The following is a 25,269-nucleotide window of genomic DNA, read 5'->3' as shown; positions in this document are numbered from 1 at the left end:
GGGTTTAAATCTTCTTAGGAAGAGGGATCTTCTTCACTAGCATCATTTTCTGCTCCCTCATCTTTTTTGATAAACACTTTGTGGGTTTAAAGCAAATTTGCAGTTCATTATGCATGCGCGCACGTGTGTGTGTGTGTGTGTGTGCATTCCTGTATCTGTATGTGTACATATTATTTTGCATCTGTGGATGTTTTTGTCTGTGTGAATATCTGTGTGTGCATGTGGGTATGTATGTATGTGTCTATCTATCTATCTATACTGTCTGTCTGTCTGTCTATCTATCTATCTGTCTGTGTGTCTCTCTTTCTCTATATATCTCTCTGTCTGTTTGTCTGTCTATCTCTCTCTCTCTATCTCTGTCTATCTCTCTCTCTATCTGTCTGTCTGTCTATCTGTTTCTCTCTCTCTCTGTCTGTCTGTCTCTCTCTCTCTCTGTCTGTCTGTCTATCTGTCTCTGTCTGTCTCTCTCTCTCTCTATCTGTCTAAGTATGTGTGTATGTATGTATGCTTGTGTGTATGTGTAAATGTACATGTATATATACATACGTATGCATTCTTGTCTGTCTGTGTGTATGTGTTTATAATTGCATGCCTGCCTCTATACATTTGTGTGTATGAGTGTGTCTCCACATTTAATCATGTGTCTCTGTTGATATTTCCATTATTTTCCTATATTATTCAGATTTGACAAATATTTATTTAACCCCCTCACTTCCACCCCCGCCATCCCCCTCCCCCCTCTCATTTCTTAAACAAATCTCATTGTTACTCTTTCATTGTTAAAAATCTCCTTGTTAACGACTTATTGTTGCTAATGTCTTGTTGATGATGTTATTGTTGATGTCAGTGCTAACTTTATTGCTAACTTTATTGTTAATTTTGGTTTGATGAAATCGTTTTTTTCTCTCTTTCTCGAGTAATTTTGGGTTTTATCTTTGATTTCTCTAAGTTTTCTCCAATCTCTATTGTCAATCTGTCGTGGCAGCCTGGCAGCCTGGCTTTGTCTGCCAAATAGGAAGCCATGCTACATCGCAGCTTTGTAATTCTGTGATGGCAGTGGTGCAGGCTGTGTGATGGTTATGACATCTCGTTTGTAATCATAGAGTTCTGAGTTCTATCCCAGGGTATGGCGGTGTAATGTGACTATTTCTAAGTATATCTGGGTCAGACCAAGTCTTTTCAGTGAAATATAGAAGACAGAAACTGCGAAATACACCCACCATCGAGAAAATAAATAACAAAGGAGTATGTACCTATTAGATATAGTAGTCAGTTCTCCCTCAAATCACACCTTGTCTTAGAAAAGGGTACATCAAATGTTTGATCAGGGTAGATACCTAGGACTAGGGTCAGCCCTAGGGTTGCAGGTGCCACGGAAAAGCTGAACATCAGTGTGTACAAGCTGACAGTTGTGGAAATTTCCTTGTCTTTGTCACACCCTCCTTGGCACCCCGGGTGACTGCCCAAGTTGCTGGTACCTTGAGATGGCCCTGCCTAGGGGCAGCATCATACATCAATAGATTACAGGACCACCTGCCGTTGTTGTCATTTCTCTACACAAAAGTTTTCATTGTGAAGCACTCATGTTCCAGTGGACCTGGTGCTAATTCAAGCGTAGACAGGTGGGCTGTTTCCTTAAATGGATGTTCCAGGTATAACATTAATTAAGCAACCGTAGCTAATGTTAACGATGTCCTTATAAATGAGTAGATAACATTTGTGTTCTATGAGAAAACCCTTACTTACCAAGAGCACAAAGTCACCAGTTATTTTACACTCTAAACAGATTCTAGTTTTTTTTCTATGTAGTCCCTCCTTGCTAATTTGTTGTTACAATACAGTGTGAATCCAATAATATTTCCCCGTTGGTGGTCATGTTGGATAAACTATGACCCATCGTAAAATACAGAATATCAATCATTTAAATTGTTTTCACTTTTGTTAAAATAGTAGAATATATTTATGAATTTTATTCAAAGCCTATTCCTTTTTTTATATTTCTATTTCAGGTTCATCTAAATTGCTAAGTTTTGGTGCTACAACTGAGAAACGATGTTGATTGTTTTGCTTCTTCTCCTGCTGACTCTCTTCAGCTGCCATTGTGTGGACCTCACTTACCATGTGGAAGAAGAAAAGAATCCTGGAACTTATATTGGTAACATTGCTGCTGACTCCCATTTACTGGATGCCATCTTACCGGAACACCATCGACTCATAACGTTTAATCAGCTTGCACAGAAAAAAGACAGACTCTCACAGTTATTCAATGTTTCTAAAAGAGGAGAGCTGTACACATCACAGAAATTAGATGCAGAGAAACTGTGCAAATACAATGTGGAATGCTTTAGAATTTTAAAAATTGCCATTCATAAAGCAGAAACATTTTTGAAGATTTTAAAACTGAAAGTAATTATTAAAGATATCAACGACCATCAGCCGGAGTTTTCTGTGAAAAAGATTAATATTCAGTTTTCAGAGGATGATGGAAAAGGTGTGAAGAGGTCAATCGAGAATGCTGTGGATGGAGACGTTGGAGTTGAAAACTCGAAGGTCACCTATCTGCTGAAGAAAAAATTTAACGAACCATTCAAGTTATCTGTGACGAAAATAATCACCGGGATTTCTAAACTTGCCATAATACTTGATGAGAAACTGGACAGAGAATTGAAAGACAGTTACAGTCTTCAGGTTATTGCGAGTGATGGAGGACCTTCACCAAAACAAGGGGTGCTGAATATTGAAATAACTGTGACAGATGAAAACGATAATCTGCCTCAGTTTAGTCAAAGTATTTATAACATCTCCATTCGGAACACACACGGAAGGTTCATACCAATCACAACTTTATCAGCCAGTGACTTGGACTCAGGGGAAAACGGTCGAGTTACATATCACATTAGTTCTGCGACCTCTGACATTGCCAAATCTTATTTTAAACTGAATGAAGCGACAGGTGAAATTTTCACTCAGAAAAAATTTAATTCCGAACAAAAACAGACCTACAAGTTGTTTGTTGAAGCAAAAGATGGAGGCAATCCTTCGTCAAGTTCCACAGCAATGGTTTTAATAAATGTAATAAACCAACAAAATACTGTCCCTAAGATAGACATTAATTTCGTCACTGAGTTGAGAGAGAACACTGCAGCCATTTCTGAAGGGATCAAAGTCGGCAGTTTCATAGCTTATGTCAGTGTTATTGACAATGATGTTGGACAGAATGGTGAGGTGGAATGTAGCCTACACCACGATAAGTTCCTTCTTTTAGATTTAGGATCAAAAGAATATAAAATTACGTTAAAGAAACCAGTGGACAGAGAAACTAGGGACCACTATGACATCAGTATTTCATGTGAAGATAAAGGATCTCCATCGATGAAAACAGAGAGAAAATTCTTCATTCAAGTGATGGACGTCAATGATGTTCAACCACAGTTTACGAAAGAAACATTTAAATTTCTGACCTATGAGAATGGTAAACCAAATTTTCCGATTGGTTACATCAATGTGACAGATCAAGATTTAGAAAATGGAGGGAAACTGTCTTATTCTTTATTGAGTAATAACAGAGTGATTATACCATTCCAGATCACCGATTACGGTTTCATCTCAACTACAATGACACTAGACCGTGAAAAACGTGAAAAATACCAATTCCAAGTATTTGTTAAAGACAACGGGCAACCTTCCTTAAACAATACGGCTAATGTACTTGTGGAGATCCTTGATGAGAACGATAATGCCCCTTATTTTACATTTCCTAGTGTTGACCCTTTCACTCTTGATGTCCACTATCATCCGCAGAGCAAGAATGATATCACAGTTCTAAGAGCTTCAGACAGGGACAGTCATATGAATTCTTTCTTGAAATACAAAATATTTGGTGGAAATGACAGACAGTTGTTTCAGATAGATTCCTTCACGGGGGTTTTGTCTTATTCACGGACTGTTTACCAAAATGATGCCGGATCATATGACCTGAAATTAACTGTCAAAGACAGTGGCACCCCAGTTCTGTCAGCCACAGTAACAGTGTCTTTGACACTGACCGTCAGTAACAAGACATCACCAGCGCTGACCACAGTTCATTCAAAGTCTAATAATATGATTGATGTAACGTTACTCATTATTATCGTAATATCAGCCGTAGTAGTCTCAGTGGCTGTTGTCGTGTCTCTCACCCTCTGCATTGTTCGATGTAACAATGGAATTAATCATCAGTCACGCATGGGGTTCAACACAACGATTCCTCCTGGGAGAGAAAAACGTCATTTCTTGACCCAAACAAAGAAAGTGAATACTCCTACCGGACACACTCCTGCTCATACTCCCATACATACCCCGGTACATACAACTGGACATTCAACAGAAATGACAAACAGAGATAACCAGTTAATGGAATCAAGTTGTGACTTTTATCCTCAATATGAATCTCAGACAGATTGGTCAATGTCCTCGATGGAGCGAAGGCCACCTTCAGTTTTGTTGGTAAGTTTTTAGAAATATATTTTCTGTGTGAGTGTAAATGCTTAGATCTTATAAATATATTGTATGTGTGGGATTATATGTTATAAATATACTCTGTGCATGACTATAGTTTGTGTGTGTATGGAGCCTATATTTATATTTATTATATATGTATTCTTTTATGATTTCAGTCATTTGACTGTGGCCATGCAGGAGCACAGCCTTTAGTTGAACGAATCGACTCCAAGACTTATTCTTTGTAAGCCTAGTACTTATTCTATTGGTCTTTTTTGCCGAACCGCTAAGTTACAGTGAAGTAAACACACCAACATTGGTTGTCAAGCAAGGGTGGGGAAATGAACACAGACACACAAATACATATACATACATACATACATATATATATATATATATATATATATATATATATAATATGTGACAATTAGTTGTTTGTCATAATAAAACTCAGAGTTTTGGATGGGGGAGCTGAAGTCTGCTCCGGCATCTCATCAGTTATTAAGACAAACAACAAAAATGCTATGTGTGTATATATATACACACACACACACGTGTTTGTGTGTGTGCATATGTGTACATGTGTGCATATGCAGATTCTATGAATGAAGTTTTACTTTCCCCATGCCTATTGGAGTAATTTCCCTTTATTCAATGGTATTTTTTATAGCGTTTTTGTTTGTCTTAATAACTGATGAGATGCCAGAGCAGACTTCAGCCCTGGCATCCGAAACTCTGAGTTTTATAATGAAAAGCAACTAGTTGTCACATATTATATTTATAGAGAAATTCCTCTATTTTACATAATATCAAGGTCTCATTCATTCTCTTGTCATATTATTATTATTAATATATATATATACATATATATATATGTATATATATACGACAGGCTTCTTTCAGTTTCTGTCTACCAAATCCACTCACAAGGCTTTGGTTGGCCTGAGGCTATAGTAGAAGACACTTGCCTAAGGTGTCACACAGTGGGACTGAACCCGGAACCATGTTGTTGGTAAGCAAGCTTCTTGCCACACAGCCATGCCTGCATCTATCTTTATATTATCCAGACATACAGTGTATCTGCTTATATTTTATAAATATATTCTTTGTATGCTAAAATGTTACAGATACCTTAAATGTGTACCTATATTTTATAAATGAATTGTGTGTGTGTGTGCCTACATTTCATGTAAGTGTATAATGTATTCTTATATTTGATAGAATATATATTTTATAGAATATGTTACAGTAATAAACACAAATATTTTGAGCAGAGGGCTCTTATTTAACACAGCAAAGGAAAACGATAGAAACAATAGACAGAAAAGGTGAAAGGTGTTAGTAATAGACTTATCATATTTTCCTTCTTCTTTTTCTTAGTCTTCATTAAGAGTAGGAATGAAATGACATTAATAATTCCCTCCACACCCACCCCAGTAATTATATTTACTTCTATTTAATTTTTTTTTTCATTTTGTTAATACTGTATTTCATTGGGAAACTTGTCATTGGAGACCTACACGGGATTAATTTCATTTTTCCACAGAGGAAAAAAATGGAATGGTCATGGATGGGATGCCATTGATCACAAGTTTGCTCAATTTAAAACTGACACAGGGTTAAACAACAACAATAGCAATAACAACAATCTTTCTTTAAATTTTCTAGATGGCTGCATCCTTTCTCTATATCTCTGTCTCTTTCTCTATGTGTGTCTCTCTATTCTTACCACCTGTTTCAAGTGAAGTTTGAAGTTGATAAGTTCTTGGTCAGAAGTGGAGGGCTGTGTGAAGAATAAATATCATCTCATTGTCCTCACTGCATATCAGTCTGATGATATTTCTAGTGTTATATATCTTACCAAGAACTGATCATGTCCCCCACCCCCCACTTCTGGTGGCACTGTTAGTTTTGTGATTCCTGGAAACTATTTGTTGATTCTCAGAGTTTTCTGAAATATGTCATTGCTCGTACATTGTCTTTAATCCTGTATAGAATCCTAATGTGGACATTTCATTGACCATTCTGCCCTACAGACAGAGAACTACGAGTGCCTGAAAGTATTCCATGTGCTACATCCCCAGTCTTAGATTCCATTTGACTCAAAACTGCAGTTCTATTAAAGCTGATGTTGGCAGGAGATAAAATGCTGGGAGACACAAGAAATAAATAAAAGAGACACTCCAAAGGGGCCAGATCCAACATGGAGTGAAGCACAATGGTGAGGACATAATATATACCAAAGTCAATGTATGTGTTAACCACCCTTGTCTGACTATTTCAGGGTGGCTTCTTCCTCTCACCTCATTTCTGGTTGAGATTGACCACCCTACCCATAACCTCACCTCATTTCCTCTCTACCTGGCGGTCTGCCCTGAACAAGACCTCAAATATCTGAATCAGATCGTAAGTCTAGCAAGTGAGGCCTCTACCTGTGAACTTGGTCAGTCCAAGGGCCAAGTCAAACTTGGTTCTCCTCTCCACTGCTTAGTTTGGTTCCAGTTAATCAAAATACCTGCCACCTTCCCTTATTCCTTCGTTATACTTTCAATCACCTTGATTCCTCCTCTGTCCTACACTAGAACACTTATATTTTCTTCATCTGTCCATAAGTGCCAGTAAGGCAACGCTGGTAACGATCATACTCGAATAGCCACTCTGTCAACGATCACACTCGTATGGTGCTCTTTGCACCCTGCAAGCACGGATGCCAGTCATCGAATTGATTTTGATTTCACTTGCCTCAACAGGTCTGCAATTGGTTTCAACATATATATATATATATATATGGAACCTGGTGCAGTTCACAAAGCTTATCAGTTCTAGTTAAACCATCATCTAACCCATGCCAGCATAGAAAGCTGACATTAAATGATGATGATGATATATATATAGATAGAGAGAGAGATATAGATATATATATATACACCCACAGATATACATACATAAGACTTCTGTTTGCCAATTACTAAACTAAAAAAAAAAATGACTGTAGAGGTGGGGGTGGAGTTGGTTGGGGAAGATGTGACATCAACACACTCCCACTACTGCTCCATCTCTTACAAACATGATTGGGGCGGAGGAGGAGGTTGAGTTGAGGTATGGGGTGGGGAGGTGCAAGGGTGTGTTCAGGTAATTAAGATGTCTAATTGAAGAGAAAAGAAACCAAGAATAACCTTGGTTTTGTTATGAAAATGTCTCAACTCTATGGAGAGCATTTCATGAAGATATGCGTAATGTGGTGACGGTGGTGGTGTAATTGTTACTGAAATGTGCAGTGGTTGGTTTTGTGTAGCCCCAGGCTGACCCCTATTGAGTAGATCTATGGTCAATATTATTCCAGCCATGACCATTACATTTTCCATTCAAACATCATGTATGGAGGGTTTTTTTTTTATCCAAAGAGAGTTTCAGACATCTTTGTTAAGGAGGTTGGCTGTGAATTGAATCAAATTTAGCTGCTGTTTTTAGCAGGCCTGACAAACCACTTAATATTGGTTTCAAATTTTATTTGGGAACTTCAGGGAAGGGGGGGGGCAGTTGATTACATCGACCCCAGTATTCAACTGGTACTTATTTTATTGACACCCTCCCCCCCACCTCCAAATAAAAAGGATGAAAGGTAAAGTCAGCCTTTACAGAATTTGAACTCAAAACATGAAACATGAAATGCTTCCCAGCATTTTGCCTGGTCTGCTAAGGATTCTCTTGGCTTGACCCCTTTTTTTACAGACAAACCACTTACAGATAGGTTTCAAATTTTGGCACAAGGCCAGCAATTTTAGTGGGGTGGGGGTTAAGTTGATTACATCTCCCTCAGTGCTCAACCCAAAGGGATGCAAGGCAAAGTCAGCCTCGATGTAAACTGAACACAGAACATAAAGATGGATAATACACCTCCAATTAATTTACTTGGCACGTTAACGAGTTTTCCCTTTATACAAAAAAACCTACTTCCATATTGACAGGTTGTAAATAGAGATGGTTCCTTTTTTGTGACAGTATCTGGAGGGAAGAACAGAGCCCATGACCCTTGCAGTCCAGCTCCTCTAATCCTGGTGAGGTTGAAAAGTGTTAATGTTCTGATTAAACTGTGGGGACACACCTGCTTGAAAAAGACATGAGCACAGGAAGGGAATTCTGGAGCAGTGACACCTGCTCTGGCCCATTCCTGTCATACCTTCATAGCCCTCAATACAATATCCCCCCCCCACTCACTTGAGAGGGTCTTGTCTTGTGAATACTTGGTGACCTCGCCAATGCTGGTACCACAATAAAAAGTGCCCTGGACACCTTGTGAAGCGGTTGGCATCGAACAGTAGAGAAGGTGACGTTAGATCTCAGTGCAGCCATTTCATTTGCTGATCCCTGTCAAACTGACCAACCCATGATAATTATGATGATGATGATGATATGTATGTGTGTGTGTGTGTATATGTGTATGTATGTACATATGTATGTATATATATATGTGTGTGTGTATATATATATATGCATGTATGTATATATCTGTATGTGTATATATGTGTGTGTGTGTGTGTGTGTGCACACACACACACACACACAAAAATACACATAGAGAAAAGCATATCTTTAATTGTAGAATTCACCTTCGAAGGCCGACAGTTGTTTCTTTTGTATTAATGTATTTGGATACAGATAATATCATTGAAATTAATATTTCTGAAAACACATGCTAACAACATTTTCATTTGAATACAAAATTAGCTAAACCCAAAGTCAAAGAATTTACTTAATTTTGGATCACCTTGAAAACCTATTAATATATACTTCTGGAAATATTAATTTCAGTAGTAATTTTCTCTACCGAAAGATGCCAATACAATAGAAACAATTGTTGGCTTTGTAAGGTGAATTCTACAATTAAAGAAATGGTTTTCCCTATAGGTATGTTTGTTGTGAAATTCTCTGAATTCCTAGAAATTCTTCTAAATGATATTTGGATCTACCGGTTTTGTGCATGAGGAATTACTTTCAATCTGTATTCTACTTACATTTACTGGTGTCTGATTGTTGGAGATAGCTGACTAAATTCATTTAAAACTGAGTGCTTTATTGATATCTGCCTGGACTTTTTAGTCCCTTTCTTTCTTCTTATATATATATATATATATATATATATATATATATATATATAAGGAGTGGGGGTTGACACTTTTGAGAGAGCACGTATTCTGCATGAAGAATTTAAGCATGCTGTTCAAAAGCACACGCCTAGTGTAATAAATAGGGAAACTTGGTTTGCAATGTTTGCTGTCATGTATGCTTGTCAACAGGAGGACGCATTAGCCACCAACAGAGCCGCAAATGCAAAATATAAGTTAGTCCTAGAGCGCACAATGTTCCTAAAGGTCAGCAATGGTCTTCCTGGGTCACGAGTATATGGCCGTCATATCATGTATGTATGAACATCATCATCATCATCTGTATTTCAGAAGTGCTATCTCTACCGAGACAGCATAATTAATTGTTAACCAAAGTTTAGTGCTTCCTGGAAATCTTCATGTAGCATTAAACATCATTTCTCCTCTGATTTTCGGTTTGAATAATTTACAGAATGGATATCCAAGCGTAGAAATGGGAGAGCGCACGCACACACACACACACACACACATTCTTTTACTTGCTTCAGCCATTTGATTGTGGCCATGCTGGAGCACTGCCTTTAGTTGAACAAATCAACCCCAGGACTTATTCTTTGTAAGCCTAGTACTTATTCTATCAGTCTCTTTTGCTGAACCACTCAGTTACAGGGACATAAACACACTAATATTGATTGTCAAGTGATGGTGGAGGGACAAACACAGATACACAAATAAATACATACATATCTATCTATCTATATCTATATATATATATATATATATATATACATATATATACATATACACACAACAGGCTTCTTTCAGTTTCTGCTTACCAAACCCACTCACAAGGCTTTTGTCAGCCAGTGACTATAGTAGAAAACACTTGCCCAAGGTACCATGCAATGGGACTGAATCCGAAACCAAGTGGTTGGGAAGCAAGCTTCTTACCACACAGCCACACCTGTGCCTATCCAGGTATATAATAATATATCGTTATCTTTCTATCTTTTCCAGCTTCCAACGCGTACACTGAAACGATAAAATGATGCAAAGAAAAAGAGGAGGAGGAGGAGGACATTGACGATACAGCGATATGATGACTCTCAGACAACGAGGACCTAATTAATTACCAAACACAGATCGTGGCATTTAATGAAAGAGCTAAAACAAAGAAGAAAAAAATGAAAAAAAAAATTTCAGATATAAAAAAAATATAAATTATAAGAAAAGAAGAAATATTGAAAAAACATTGCGATATATTTTTTGTGTGTGAAAGTGTTTTTTGATTTTTACCTTTTTAATATTTAATGAACCTTAATGGCAGTGATTTGGCAGAATTGGTAGAGCATCGGAAAAAATGTGTGGTGTTATTTAATTCCTTGTCTCTATAGTTGGACTTTGAATCCTGCCAAATGCAATTTTACCTTTATCATAGGGAGACTGATAAAATAAGTACCAGTTACAAACTGGGGTCCGATCTCAATGGATTTTACCCTCATTCTGGCCCTCCTGCTAAAAAATATCCCCTCAAAATTCGAGCCCCTGTACCTATGTCAGACATCAATATTTGATAAGTCTGAACATGGACATGTCCACCTTGGCTGTGTTTACAGCTTCAAACTGCAACAATGGATAATTGTATTTCTGGATTGTTCAAAAGCTGAAATTCTTCAAGTGTGTTTCACCTTTGGCACCAAACACTGGAACAATGAGGTTGATACCAAAATATTCCGACCAAACAAACAACCTCTCAATCAAAAGAACCAACACAGCTTTCGGCCATTTGTACAGAACTGCAAAGTCTAAAAATTAATTGGAAATGATGCTAAGCGTTCCATTCGGGGACTATGTTGAACTTGGAATCTGCTCTCGACCCCTTCTGGTACATTGGTGTGGAGTTGTTTTTAATCTGCAGCTCTGATTTGTATATATTTTTAAAACTAAATTCGGGTCCCTGGGGACTGGAGAAGGATTTGGAAAAAAGAGAAGAGGAAGAAGGGAAAGGGGAGGTAACTTTTGATTTTACTTTTGGAAACTGTGGAAATGTGACGACTGTTCCGGAACTAATGTATGTTTACACACACACACATATGTAAATAGACATTCACACATATACATACACACACGTACGCGCACACACACACACACACACACACACACAGAAAACATGTACACACACACAGAAAACATGTACACACACATGTATGTACACATGCAACTGTACAATCATTTGTGCACACACGCATATATGTTTGCACAAGCACATTATAAAAAAACCGTTTACATATTTGTGCGTGTGTATGTGTGTGTATATATATATATGCATTTATGTATATGTGTATGTGTATAGACACGCGCGCACACACACACACATTCACACAAACATACAGGTGTATATTTGTATATATTAAGTATCCATACGATTACACATATAATATACATACATATATATTAATTTATATATACACACCCATACACGCAGGCATACAACTATGTATTTGTTTGTATTTATTACCCACATATATACATACATAAACATATACACTTTCACACATTAACACGCATACACACCTATCCTGTTCTTGTTGTTACAGCATTGGGATACTCTTTTGTGACACAGTATTGTATCACAATATCTGAGTAAGAGCGTGAGATTATGTTACTCAATAACACTGTAACACTACCCATCAGATGGTGTCACAACTCTCATATGCTCTTCCAGGAATTTGTCACACCTGTAACATGTCACACCTATCGCATGTCACACCTGTAGCATGTCACACCTATCGCATGTCACACCTGTAGCATGGTATCTCTCTCAATCAGGAACAACCACTAAAACAGCCATTGTGACGCACCAGCAAACAGAGGGAGAGGGACAAGCTCCCTGTGACACATCATCAGACACGGAGTGACAAGAACACTGTGGCACACACCCGTCACACAGAATGATGCCTCTGTGACACATGTCTGATAAATGTTGGATGTGACAGCCTGGCCACAATAAGGTGTTGTAGGCAGAACATAGACATACAATAAAGCTGAATACCTGGTGAAACAAATACTCACACACACACACACAGAGGCACATGACAGAAACAATCATAGATAACAACAACAATAACAACAACAATCAGAACAAACACCACCAACACAACCAATACCAAAGCCACTACCACCACTGACCCCCCCCATCACCACCACCACCATATTGTAACACCGAAATAAAATATAAAAGAACTTTCTACGCAAAATTGGAACAAAAGATATTTCTGATGTTTTGGATTTGGTTCCCATGGTGATGTGGTGGAGATGGTATTGCTGCTGTTTAAGCCAAGATCAGGTTTGATTGAGTAAACCTATAATCAAAGTCATTCCAGTCGTGGCCATCCTGTAAGCTTATATTATGGATCTTTTCCTTATTTAAAATGGTGTGATTTAAGGGAAATTTGGCTGCTATTCCTAGCTGACTGAAAGGCCACATTATGGCTCGTTCGTTAGTTTTCCTACTTGCTGGTGGTGGGGTGGAGAGCAATCTTAAGGGTGGGGGTTTGTGTCTGTTGTTGTTGTTGTTGTTGTTGTTGATGTGAAAGTGAAATTGCCATGATTTCATTATTGCTCCTCAACAACCGTAACAACAACAACAGCAGAAAGCAACAACAACAATTACAACATCAACATCATGAGTAACAACAATAACAACAATAACAACAATAGTACATGACTCAAAAAACAACAAACAACACCTGCACAGCAACAACAACAACAACAGAAAGAAGAAATAAATGAAAGGTAATTGAATATAATTAAAATCCTTGTTTTCTTTTGTTTTGATTGATGAGGCCCTTGTCAGGGGCCAGCATGCAGCCTCATTCCCCATCGAAGTCAGCTGCTGTAGCCTTTGACTGAGATTATTTTCTGTGGAAGATAAGCCTGGAGCCCAAACAATTAAAGAATGTGATCAAGGAAATAGGTATGGAAGCTGAAACTAGTTCAAGATGGCTTTGGCTGGACAAGGGACCGCAAGTGGAACCTTTCTGTAGGTGAAGAGTAACTCAGTCCTCGCTGCCCCCACCCAGGTGAAGTGTACAAGCTAAGGGGTGTGACCTTTGTGACCCTGAGACAAGAAAGGGTTTCTAGTATTGCTATGGATTTGGAAGAAATTGCAACACCACTGAGTAACTCCTGCTGTTTGTGTGTCAGGGCCAAAGCATCTCCGGTGTTTATTTCAACCGTTTTCCGTTAGATACATACATACCCCTATATACAAATAATGTGTGTGTGCATTGACTTTGGAGAGTTTTTGAGTCTTGATATTATCTCCCCTTTTCAAACGAATCTGGTCTTAATTGCCATTTGGTAATTTGATAATTAACTTCACATCCTCCAGACGTGGAGATAATTTTAAGAGATTATGAATTCATTCATATAACTGTGCCTATGTTGTCCAAATACAAGTGAATGGCCACTTTGAGCTATTTCTTTCAGCACAGTTTTTGCTTAAATTATACAAATTTCCTCAGCCATAAACATATTCTACACTTTTACGGATAGATACTGGAGATAAGATTATAGAATTGTTGTGGTGATGACAGCCATTGACCCAGAAACACAGTTCCATGACTGTCCTCTTATCTCCAGATTTTAAGACCGTCTCTTTCCTTAATGGGATGCCAACTTTGAAGAATTTTTGGTTCTTGAAATTATCTGCCCTTCTCCTACAAAGCTAGTTTTAATTATCTCTTGGTAATAAAGATACATCACCCAGAGGCACAGATATGTTTAACACATCAAGAATGTATGTTGTATGGTATTTGATATACCTGTAATATCTCCTGTAATGGAAATCAGCTGAGACAAAGAAAACAAACTCCTTAGAAAATGGTGGGCTCTGTATTATCTCTAGAATTTTCAGTACTCGTAATAGTGTTACTCAGAGTTTCACCAAATGATTACACAACATCTCTGTTATAGTTATCATTAATTATTCATTAAAAGAAGGCGGTGAGCTGGCAGACTCGTTAGCACACCAGGCTAAATGCTTAGTGGTATTTCACCTGTCTTTACATTCAGAGTTCAAATTCCACAGAGGTCAACTTTGCCTTTCATCCTTTTAGAGTTGATAAATTAAGTACCTGTTGCATACTGGGGTCAATTTAATCGACTGGCCCCCTCCTCACCAAATTTCAGGCCTTGTGCCTCGAGTAGAAAAGATTATTTAGCCACAAGAAGGCAGTGAACTGGCAGACTCATTAGCACGCCAGGCTAAATGCTTAGCGGTATTTCACCTGTTGCTACATTCAGAGTTCAAATTCTGCCGAGGTTGACTTTGCCTTTCATCCTATTGGGGGTGGATAAATTGAGTACCAGTTGCATACTGGGGTCAATGTAATCAATGCATTCCCTCCCCCAAAATGGCTGCCCATGTGACAAAATTTGAAAGCATTATTTAGCCACAAGATCTTCAATCAACTAAAATACACACATATAAAAATAATAATAATAATGAAATTTTTGTATACAGTGCTCAGGTGCACCACGGCCATGTTACAAGTGTTTGGTTTCGTGTCACATCGTGCAAAGTGGCTAAAATTGAAATTCTGAGCTAGTGGGTTGTTCCCCTTGCACCATTAGGCAGGTAACATATCCCACAGTTAAACGATATACCAATAATCAATGAGAGTTAAATAAGTTTACTCATTCAACAGAAAGGAGTTGGTCAGGGAAGAACAGACTAAAAGATTGGCTGCCTATAATGACATAACAATTACATACAAGACGGCCACCAATATCTAACAAGGTCCAGTAATTCTGGCCCACTTCATCCCTTATTCTCCACTTTCTGTGTAATCAATTACTTTATTGATTTTAAAATACTTTATTGGTGATTTTCCTTGAAATACTTACGAGTTGTGAGATTTGTCACCCAGCTCACCCAAGGGAAACAACTTGCCAGCTTAGCAGTGAATTAACTCCCTGGTACTATGTTACAGAGGAGATGAACTCTGCACTTCACAAACGTCCATTTCAATGATTACAGGTGCGTATTTTGGTCGTCGGAAGAGTTTACAGCAGAAATGTTATACGACCATTGCTGAAACTTTGAGTTACAACATTAAAAGGTTTGAAGGCTACAAATCATATATAATATATATATACATATGTATATATATATATATATATATACATATGTATATATATATATATACATATGTATATATATATATATATATTACATATGGATTTTTTAAAATATGCTAGACCACTGGTTTTAATTGATTGATATCAATTTCCATCCTTATTTAATTATATATATATATATATATATACATATATATATATATATATATATATATATATATATATACATATATATATATATATATATATATATTATATATATATATATATATTATATATATATATATAGAGAGAGAGAGAGAGAGAGAGAGAGAGAGGGAGGGAGGGAGGAAAGTTGTAAGAGTTAATGGTGTCAATAAGACCCAAAGATGTCAGGTAATGCTGAGTAAGTGCTACGGATAGACCATAGTTAAGCTCCAGGTTCTGTGATTTTGCGAATAAACAATGATGTCCAATACAGAACAGAACATGAAATTTAGTAAACAAAAAATATGGAACGTTATAGTTTCAGAACCTTTCAGTCACGGCTTTCTTTAAATCAAAGAACTCAATAATATCATGTTTGAAAGTGAAATCATGCAATTGAAGATTTGCACATAAATATTTGTCATGTACATTGCGTTTTCAGAAAGGGCTCAGTGGAGCAACTGCAACACTAGAATGATAACACACACACGCACAACTGCTCCCACCTATGGTGGATGCCCTTCTGAATGCCAACCCCTTCAAAGAGGGTACTGGTTGTTTTTTTATGTAGCAACCAGTCAGCTACCTGCAACTGTGCAAGTATCTTATGATTAGGGGCCTTGGAAACTGAGTGCATTCACAGACTTAATTACGGATGCATTTAAAGGCAGAAACAAGACCAAAGGTATGCGTAGCAGGACGAGATATGTGTGTGTGTGTGTGTGTGTGTGTGTGTATACATATATTCATGTATATATACAAGGTTAGTCAAATAGAATGAACCAATTTCATTAGGCCATATTTTAATTAAGAAAAGCAATAGAAAGCTCCAGCTAAGTCACAAGTATTGACTCACAATCAACAAAATTGTTCAATGTGGCCACCACCTACAGCAAGGGCAACATCACTGTGATAAGAGAATTCCTCCCAGATGCATATCACGATCCGCTGAGTCGATCGCTGTTGTTATTCGATGTTTAAGGCCATCAAGGTTAGTGGGTTGTGGTGGAACATAAATGCGATCTTTTACACATGTCTACAAGAAAAAATCACACACACTCAGTGGAGTGTGATACGCATCCAGGAGGAAATCTGTTATCGCATTGATGTTGCCCATGCTGCAGGTGGTGGCCACATTGAACACTTGTAAGACAGGAAATTAAAAGTTGATTGTGAGTAAATACTTGTGACTGAGCTGGTGTTTTCTATTGCTTTTCCTTACTAAAATATTGTGTAATGAAATCGGTTCATTCTTTTTTAATACATACATACATACATATATATATATATATAATGCATATATAAACCTGTGTGAATGTACACACAAACACACATATATGTAATTATACATTTTATATATATATATGTCCATCTGAACGTGGCCGTTGCCAGCGCCGCCCCGACTGGCCTCTGTGCCAGTGGCACGTAAAAAGCACCATCCGATCGTGGCCGTTTGCCAGCCTCGTCTGGCACCTGTGCTGGTGGCATGTAAAAACCACCCACTACACTCTCGGAGTGGTTGGCGTTAGGAAGGGCATCCAGCTGTAGAAACATTGCCAGATCAGACTGGGTCTGGTGCAGCCTTCTGGCTTCCCAGACCCCAGTTGAACCATCCAACCCATGCTAGCATGGAAAGCGGACGCTAAACGATGATGATGATGATGATGATAGATATGTGAGTGAAAGACTGGTTGAAGTGAGTGAAATCGTATTTGTGGCTGACGCCAGTGTGGTCTGACTGGCACCTGTGCTGGTGGCATGTTAAATTTACCATTCATGCATTGGGCCTCAAGGTGGCACTGATCTCAAGCCAAGTGAGATTATAGTTGTGGCCGAGGCCAGTATCACATAACTGGCCCATTAAAAGCACCCTTCAATTGTTGGGTGATATGCTGTGCTTGTGAGGACCTGTCAAACTGAGTGAAATTGTAGTTGTGGCAGGTGCTAGAGCTGTCTGAATGGCACCTCTGCTGGTGGCACATAAAAAGCACTGACATCTCATTTTAACAGATGTATTTACCAAAATTACATAAAAAATATTTTGAAATACTAAATAGTAAATTTATTCAACTTTGGTGTTACGAGGAGTTTTGTTGATCTCTCATTCAACAGTGCCCCACATATGATAATTAAGGAAGGTAACAACAGATGTTATGGCTGATGTGGTTGCAGAAATTGTCTGATAGCCATGACTGGGTTCTCCAGTAGAGGACCCTGTTGCCCGACATAGGGTCTTCCAGTAGCCACCGTCTTGACTGAAGGCAGCACTACCTCCTCCAGGCACTTGATCTAGGCCTCCATGTTGAGTCTGGGGCTATGTAGGAAGATGAATGGAGGTATAACCTCACCATCACTAGTGATCACTCCAAACACCATGATGTTGACTGGATGTTTGATTTTTATCACTCCCACTACATCTCCTCAGATTGACACCAAAATATTCTGAAATGTTTGTATTGGAGCTTCCAGCATGAATGCCAAGCAGTACAGCATATTGCTTCCAAATTTCTGGCAGAGTGAATTGTGTTGTGGCGCTGTTTTACTCACAGAAGGTGCCCAACTGATCCTACTATACTGTGTTGTCAACAGAATCAAAAACAAGCAATATGCAAGTGCAAAATAAAGAATATAAAATGGCAACAATTTACCCATCATACCCTGTACAATTTCTTCATTATATACATAAACATAAATATGTATGTACGTATGTATGTATGTAGATATGTATAATGTACTGTTCCATTATTTGTTGCATCAACAAAACAGTACTTCATCCAGTGGGAGATAAATATCCTTATTATATGCAATATTTAAATATGAGCTACTAGCAGTTTCATGCCGTGAAAACACATTAAACTGGTAAGTTTATAAATCAAACCTTGTCTTTTCAAGCAATCTTTCAGACTCAGATATGTCGTCGTCGTCATCATCATCATTGACCATGTCTTGCTGCAGTGTTTCAGTTTGATATAGTTTATACTATGGAATGCCCTTCCTAATGCCAACAACTTTACAGCTTATGCTGGGTGCTCTGTCGTTTTTGTAGCACCAATGAACCATGCATTATTATAACCAACAAAACTAAAGAGACGCTTGACTGAGAGGAAATGTAAGAGGCAGAGTAGTGAAAAGTTTAATGTATGATGCGAAGAGTAAGGAGAGGTGTGTTCCGGAGACAATGCATGACTACAGCACATTTTACATGGATTCGGTGGAGGTGGTGGTGCTGGAGGTTTGGGTTGAGCCACAAAAAATAAAGGGGATAAGTATTCTGGTGATGAGGTGCAGGAACCTATCTGATGTCCCAGAAGGTGAACAGAAAAGAGAATGGACACTGGAGAATCAAGAGGGTTGGGCAGGGGTAAGCATGGATGGGGGGGTAGTCAGATGAATGTAGAAGGTGAATGTAGTGGATGGTGGAGAGGGGTAGGGATATTGTGAGTGAGGATGAGAAGGGTGGATGGATGTCAGTAGAGAGTAGCAGAAGGGAGAGGGAGTGGTGACTGGCAGTATATAAATGGTTTATAGAAACCAGTTCTAATTTGGTTAATAACAACAGCAGAATTATACAGATGATAGGAGAGAGAGAGAGAGAGCGATGGAAGGATGTGTGATAAGGGGAGAGTGGAATGTAAGGGGAGAGTGAGAGGTGGATAAAAAAGGGGATGCGATAAACGATGATAAAAATTATGATAATATGGGTGATGGTGTATGTATGTTCTCTTCTATTTTTCATTATTTGAAATCTTCCTGTAAAGCTGGAACTGCTTTCTAACAAAGACATGAAACTCCATCATTGGAATGTAGATAACATAAAGAAAGTCACTTCTGAAACTTGAGAAAAGTCTTGCATATTTTTACTGTTCCACTTACAGACTGTATTTGTAGCCTGCAAATCAGTTGGCTGATTGGTTTTTCTGAAAACCCTAGCGTATCCAGATTGTCACTTGGGCATTTGCTCACAAAATCAAGTGTATCAATTATTTTTGGTATAAATGTGAATTTAAATTCTGGTTGTAGAGTCTGAAGGGTTTGAAGCAGCTGTCCATAGTTATTCTCTTTAATTTTCAAAATGATATTCACATCAGCAGGGCAGCTGACTTCTATGATGCTACATACTTTTCCATGTTTCTCTCAAACAATAATATTTGCTCTTGATACAAGTTTTGATGTTTTCAATATGTATTCAATACATACAACAGGGGAATTCTCCATACGTCTATCGGTTTGTATGTACATGCTCTTGGCTGAAGTTCTTCAATCAGACTCCTTGTACTCACCTTCCAATCAGCCTGTCCTTATTTGTGATGCTCCTCTACGTCGGGTGGACTCAGTCTGCTCTCATAGAAGCACAATCCTTAAGGCTGGACTCATTGATGCAGAGCTACTCCATTGGCTCAACTTGTCCTCTGCATCTTTCAGGAGACTCCATGTGTGAGTCAGAGAAATTACAAAAGTCTCCATTTATTGAGCCCCTCTGTGGATTCCCCTTCCTGCATCGGTCTGAGTTCTGGACCCTTTATCACTGCCAAATCAGACAACTAGAAGCATTCCATGTCAGATCAGGCCAAAGTATCCTTGGCCTCACAAGCAAGGACAAGGTGTCCTGTATCAAGATCCTCCTTGAGGCTTGCATCGTTCATTGTCTTTTTTGCTGGGTTTGCCATGTGATTCAGATGCTGGACAACTGACTCCCAAAGATGGTCTTCTTCAGTGAGATCGAGACTGGGAGTAGACCCCATGAATGCTTAAACCATTGTTTTCATGAACATCTCAAGCAGCCTCCCATCTTATGTGGTGTCTCTGCCAACTGGTTGGAAACCCTGGTTGTTAATTGGAAGGCATGAAAGTCCACATGTGGTGCTGGAGTGGATCATTGAGAAACTGAATAAGAGGAGATAGCATGAAGGAGTGGGGTCCCTTTCAATGCCTTCAGAGCCACAGGAGCTGCCTTTTCCATGTCAGTCTTGTCAGCCATATCTGCTTACCTAGGTGACCAAGTCAGTAGCGGGGGCAGGTGTGCTGAAAGTGTAACTGCTAGAGTAAGAATAGCCTGGGCAAAGTTCAGAGAGCTCTTACCTCTGGTGGTGACAAAAGGCCTCTCGCTCAGAGTAAAAGGCAGACTGTATGATGCATGTGTACGTACAGCCATGCTACATGGTAGTGAAACATGGGCCGTGACTGCTGAGGATATGCGTAAGCTCACAAGAAATGAAGCCAGTATGCTCTGATGGATGTGTAATGTCAGTGTTCATAGTCGACAGAGTGTAACTACCTTGAGAGAAAAGTTGGACCTAAGAAGCATCAGTTGTGGTGTGCAAGAGAGACGTCTGTGCTGGTATGGTCATGTGGTAAGAATGGATGAAGATAGTTGTGTAAAAAAGTGCCACACCCTAGCGGTTGAGGGAACCTGTGGAAGAGGTAGACCCAGGAAAACCTGGGACGAGGTGGTGAAGCATGACCTTTGAACTTTAGGTCTCACTGCGGAAATGACTAGAGACAGAGACCTGTGGAAGTATGCTGTGTGTGAGAAGACCCGGCAGGACAAGTGAGACCATAACCCATGGCCTCTACCTGGGATGTAGCCTATCCACTTATGCATACCTTTCCTTCTTGGGACACAAAAATGTGAAGACCTGTTGAGGCAAGTGAAAATCAGAATCAAAATCGAAATCAATCAACATCAATGGAAATTGTAGTTGTGATACCAGTGCTGGTGGCACGTAAGAGAACCATCTGATTGTGGCCGTTGCCAGCCTCATCTGGTACCTGTGCCAGTGGCATGTAAAAAGCACCCATTACACTCACAGAGTGGTTGGCGTTAAGAAGGGCATCCAGCTGTAGAAACATTGCCAGATCAGACTGGGCCTGGTGCAGCCTCCTAGCTTCCCAGACCCCAGTTGAACCGTCCAACCCATGCTAGCATGGAAAACGGACGTTAAACGATGATGATGATGATGATGTGCAATTGCATGTCAGTGTATACGTATATATGTGTGTATATGTATATGTACGTCTACATATATATATATATATATGTATAAGAAAGTGAGATAAATAAGAGATGAGAAAATGAGGGATAAATGATTATTTTAATGAATTCATTAGCTTAATGAGGCCCTGGTGAAGCTGTGAGGTGTTAATCAGGCCCTCAAGTATTGAGTCCACTTCTCTTATAATGAAGTTCATAAGATCATCATTTCTTCCTTCTTCGTCATCTGTTTCTTTTATTGCTGCTCTTTACTCGGCCAACATTCTGAAACGTCATACGTATATTGAGTGCTACACCAAGTCATTAGTCTGGCAATGCTTAAGTGATATTTGTGTGTGTGTTTGTGTGTGTGTGTGTGTGTGTGTGTGTGTGTATGTTTGTGTGTACCAAAAATATCTATCTATCTATCTGTCTGTTTGTGTATCTATCTATCTGTCTGTCTGTCTGTCTGTCTACCTGCCTACCTACTTACCTATCTATCTATCTATCTGTCTGTCTATCTATCTATTTATCTATCTATCTATCTATCTATCTATCTATCTATCTATCTATCTATCTATCTATCTACCTATTTCTTTACTACCCACAAGGGGCTAAACACAGAGAGGACAAACAAGGACAGACAAATGGATTAAGTCAATTATATCGACCCCAGTACGTAACTGGTACTTATTTAATCGACCCCGAAAGGATGAAAGGCAAAGTCGACTTCGGTGGAATTTGAACTCAGAATGTAGCAGCAGACGAAATACCGCTAAGCATTTCACCCGGCGTGCTAACGTGTCTGCCAGCTCACCACCCTTCTATCTATCAACCTACTTAGCTGTCTACATTCACATACACATGTGTCTATATATATATATACATGTATATATACTGGGTGTGGTGAATATATTGTCATCTAAATTACACAAAAATGAAGCTAATTCTGACATCTCATCCTTCTTATAACATGGTTTCTGTATATGTGACCCTAGTCTCGTGCACCAACAGTGTGATATATGGTACTGCAGAACGAGGTAGACAGCAACTGTCTCCATTGTTGTATTCCCAAATACTCTGCCAACAACTGTAACCAATCCAAAACAACTTCTCAACAATTTCCTGTGACTCCACAAATTCACAGACGACACCTTTCGACTTCCTGCGATTTCTCATCTATTGCTCTCACACGACCACACTGCTACATATACGAGTTCGGCTAGTCCATTCCCACAGGGGGTGTCATGATTCTTGCCATAACACATTTTAACAGATCATCATCATCATCATCATCATTTAGCGTCCGTTTTCCATGCTAGCATGGGTTGGACGGTTTAACTGGGGTCTGTGAAGCCGGAAGGCTTCATCAGGCCCAGTCAGATTTGGCAGTGTTTCTACGGCTGGATGCCCTTCCTAACGCCAACCACTCCGCGAGTGTAGTGGGTGTTTTTTACGTGCCAGACAGAGCTGGCACAACGGCCATGAACGGATGGTGCTTTTACGTGTCACCGGCACGGGGCCAGCCGAGGCTGGCAACGAACACGAGGGGATGGTGTATTTATGTGCCACCGACACGGGGCCAGACAGAGCTGGCAAACGGCCACGAACGGACGGTGCTTTTACGTGTCACCGGCACGGGGGCCAGCCGAGGCTGGCAACGAACACGAACCGATGGTGCTTTTACGTGCCACCGACAAGGGGCCAGACAGAGCTGGCAAACGGCCATGAACGGACGGTGCTTTTATGTGTCACCGGCACGGGGGCCAGCCGAGGCTGGCAATATTTACCAAAATTACATAAAAATATCTTGAAATAGTAAAGAGTAAATTTATTCAATAAAATCACCATTGGCTTCAACAACAGCCTCCAGATGACTTTGGAATCTCCTGCAACTCTTCTGGATTGTCTCCTTGTTTAAGTTGGTGAATGCTGCCATAATTCTTGCCTTCAGTTCATCTTTGGTGTTACAAGGAGTTTTGTTGGTCTCTCACTCAACTGCACCCCATACATAATAATCGAGGGGGTTGCGGTGTGGGGAGTTGGGTGGATAGATTTTATGGGTGATGTGGTCGCAGAAGTTGTCTGACAGCCATGACTGGGTTCTCCTGCTTTTGTGGCGTGGTGCAGAGTCCTGTTGCCAGACATAGAGTCTTCCAGCAGCCACCCTCTTGACTCAAGGCAGCACTACCTCTTCAAGGCACTTGGTGTAGGCCTCTGTGTTGAGTCTGAGGCTGTGTAGGAAGGTAAATGGAGGCATAATGTCACCATCACTAGTGATCACTCCAAACATCATAATGTTGACTGGATATCTGATTTTTATCACTCTCATTACATGTCCACAGATTGACACCCAAACACTCTGAAATGTTTGTATTGGAGCTTCCAGTGTGAATACCAAGCAGTACAGTATGTCACTTCCAAATTTCTGGCAGAGTAAATTGTTTTGTGGTGCTGTCTTTCCCACAGATGGTGCCCAATTGACCCTACTATACTGTGTGGTCAACAAAATCGAAAACAAACAATGCGCATGTATGAAGTTGAAAATATAAAATAGCAACAATTTACCCATTGCACCCTGTATATTCACACACACACATCAAAATTAAAACCCCAAAAATGCAGGTGCAAAATAAAAAATATGAAATAGTGACAATATATATATATATATATATATATATATATATATATATATATATATGTCACTATTTCATATTTTTATATATATATATATATATATGTCACTATTTCATATTTTTAATATATAATATATATATATATATAATATATATATATATACACACACAATTGAGATAGGGGTTGTAAATGCAACCCTCCATGGGATAACATATATCCAATATACTGCTAGTGAAGTACCCAACAAAGTTAATACATAAATGTTAAGGATTGCGATGCAATCAATTCATTTACTGTATTATATGGGCAAAGGTAAAATGATTTATCACAAATTACTAATACAAGATAAGAAAATGGAGAAATACAACTAAATCAAACATCAATTACCAGATAATACTCAATCACATACTTTATTAAACCACCACATAAGAGACTGTAGGGTTAAACATAAAAAAGCAGAATAAATCAGTGTACATAAAGGAATGTACATAAAAAAGTGTACATAAAAGAGTAATGTTGCATAATAAGTAGAATATATATAAAAGAGAATATAAATATAAGTATAGATTACATCTTACAGCTGTTTCGGCCATGTAGATAAGTATGTCTCATTTTACCAATATTAGCCTTTTATGGTAGGTCAATATATAGATATAAATGAGACATTTACAAAAATATCATAAGGCCTCTTCAGAGATTATGTGATATAAATCAGTCTACATATATACTCATATGGGTGTGAGTACA

At 38.8% G+C, this 25,269-nt stretch overlaps 1 protein-coding gene across 2 annotated transcripts in view; it reads left to right on the top strand.

Annotated features, from left to right (window-relative positions):
* The window catches only part of LOC115219377 (protocadherin beta-11-like), a 65,447-nt gene extending 54,619 nt beyond the window's left edge, over positions 1 to 10,828 (top strand). For both annotated transcript variants that reach the window (XM_036509086.1, XM_036509087.1), the window contains exons 2-3: positions 2,010 to 4,485; positions 10,602 to 10,828. In XM_036509086.1, coding sequence (XP_036364979.1) covers positions 2,053 to 4,485; positions 10,602 to 10,628 — 2,460 coding nt within the window. In that variant the 5' untranslated portion in view covers positions 2,010 to 2,052 and the 3' untranslated portion in view covers positions 10,629 to 10,828. The remainder of the gene's footprint in view (positions 1 to 2,009; positions 4,486 to 10,601) is intronic.
* Positions 10,829 to 25,269: the final 14,441 nt, after the last annotated feature.

This window comes from Octopus sinensis, linkage group LG14 (assembly GCF_006345805.1).
Source record: "Octopus sinensis linkage group LG14, ASM634580v1, whole genome shotgun sequence".
NCBI lineage: Eukaryota > Metazoa > Mollusca > Cephalopoda > Octopoda > Octopodidae > Octopus > Octopus sinensis.
This window is presented reverse-complemented; position numbering and strand designations above follow the sequence as displayed.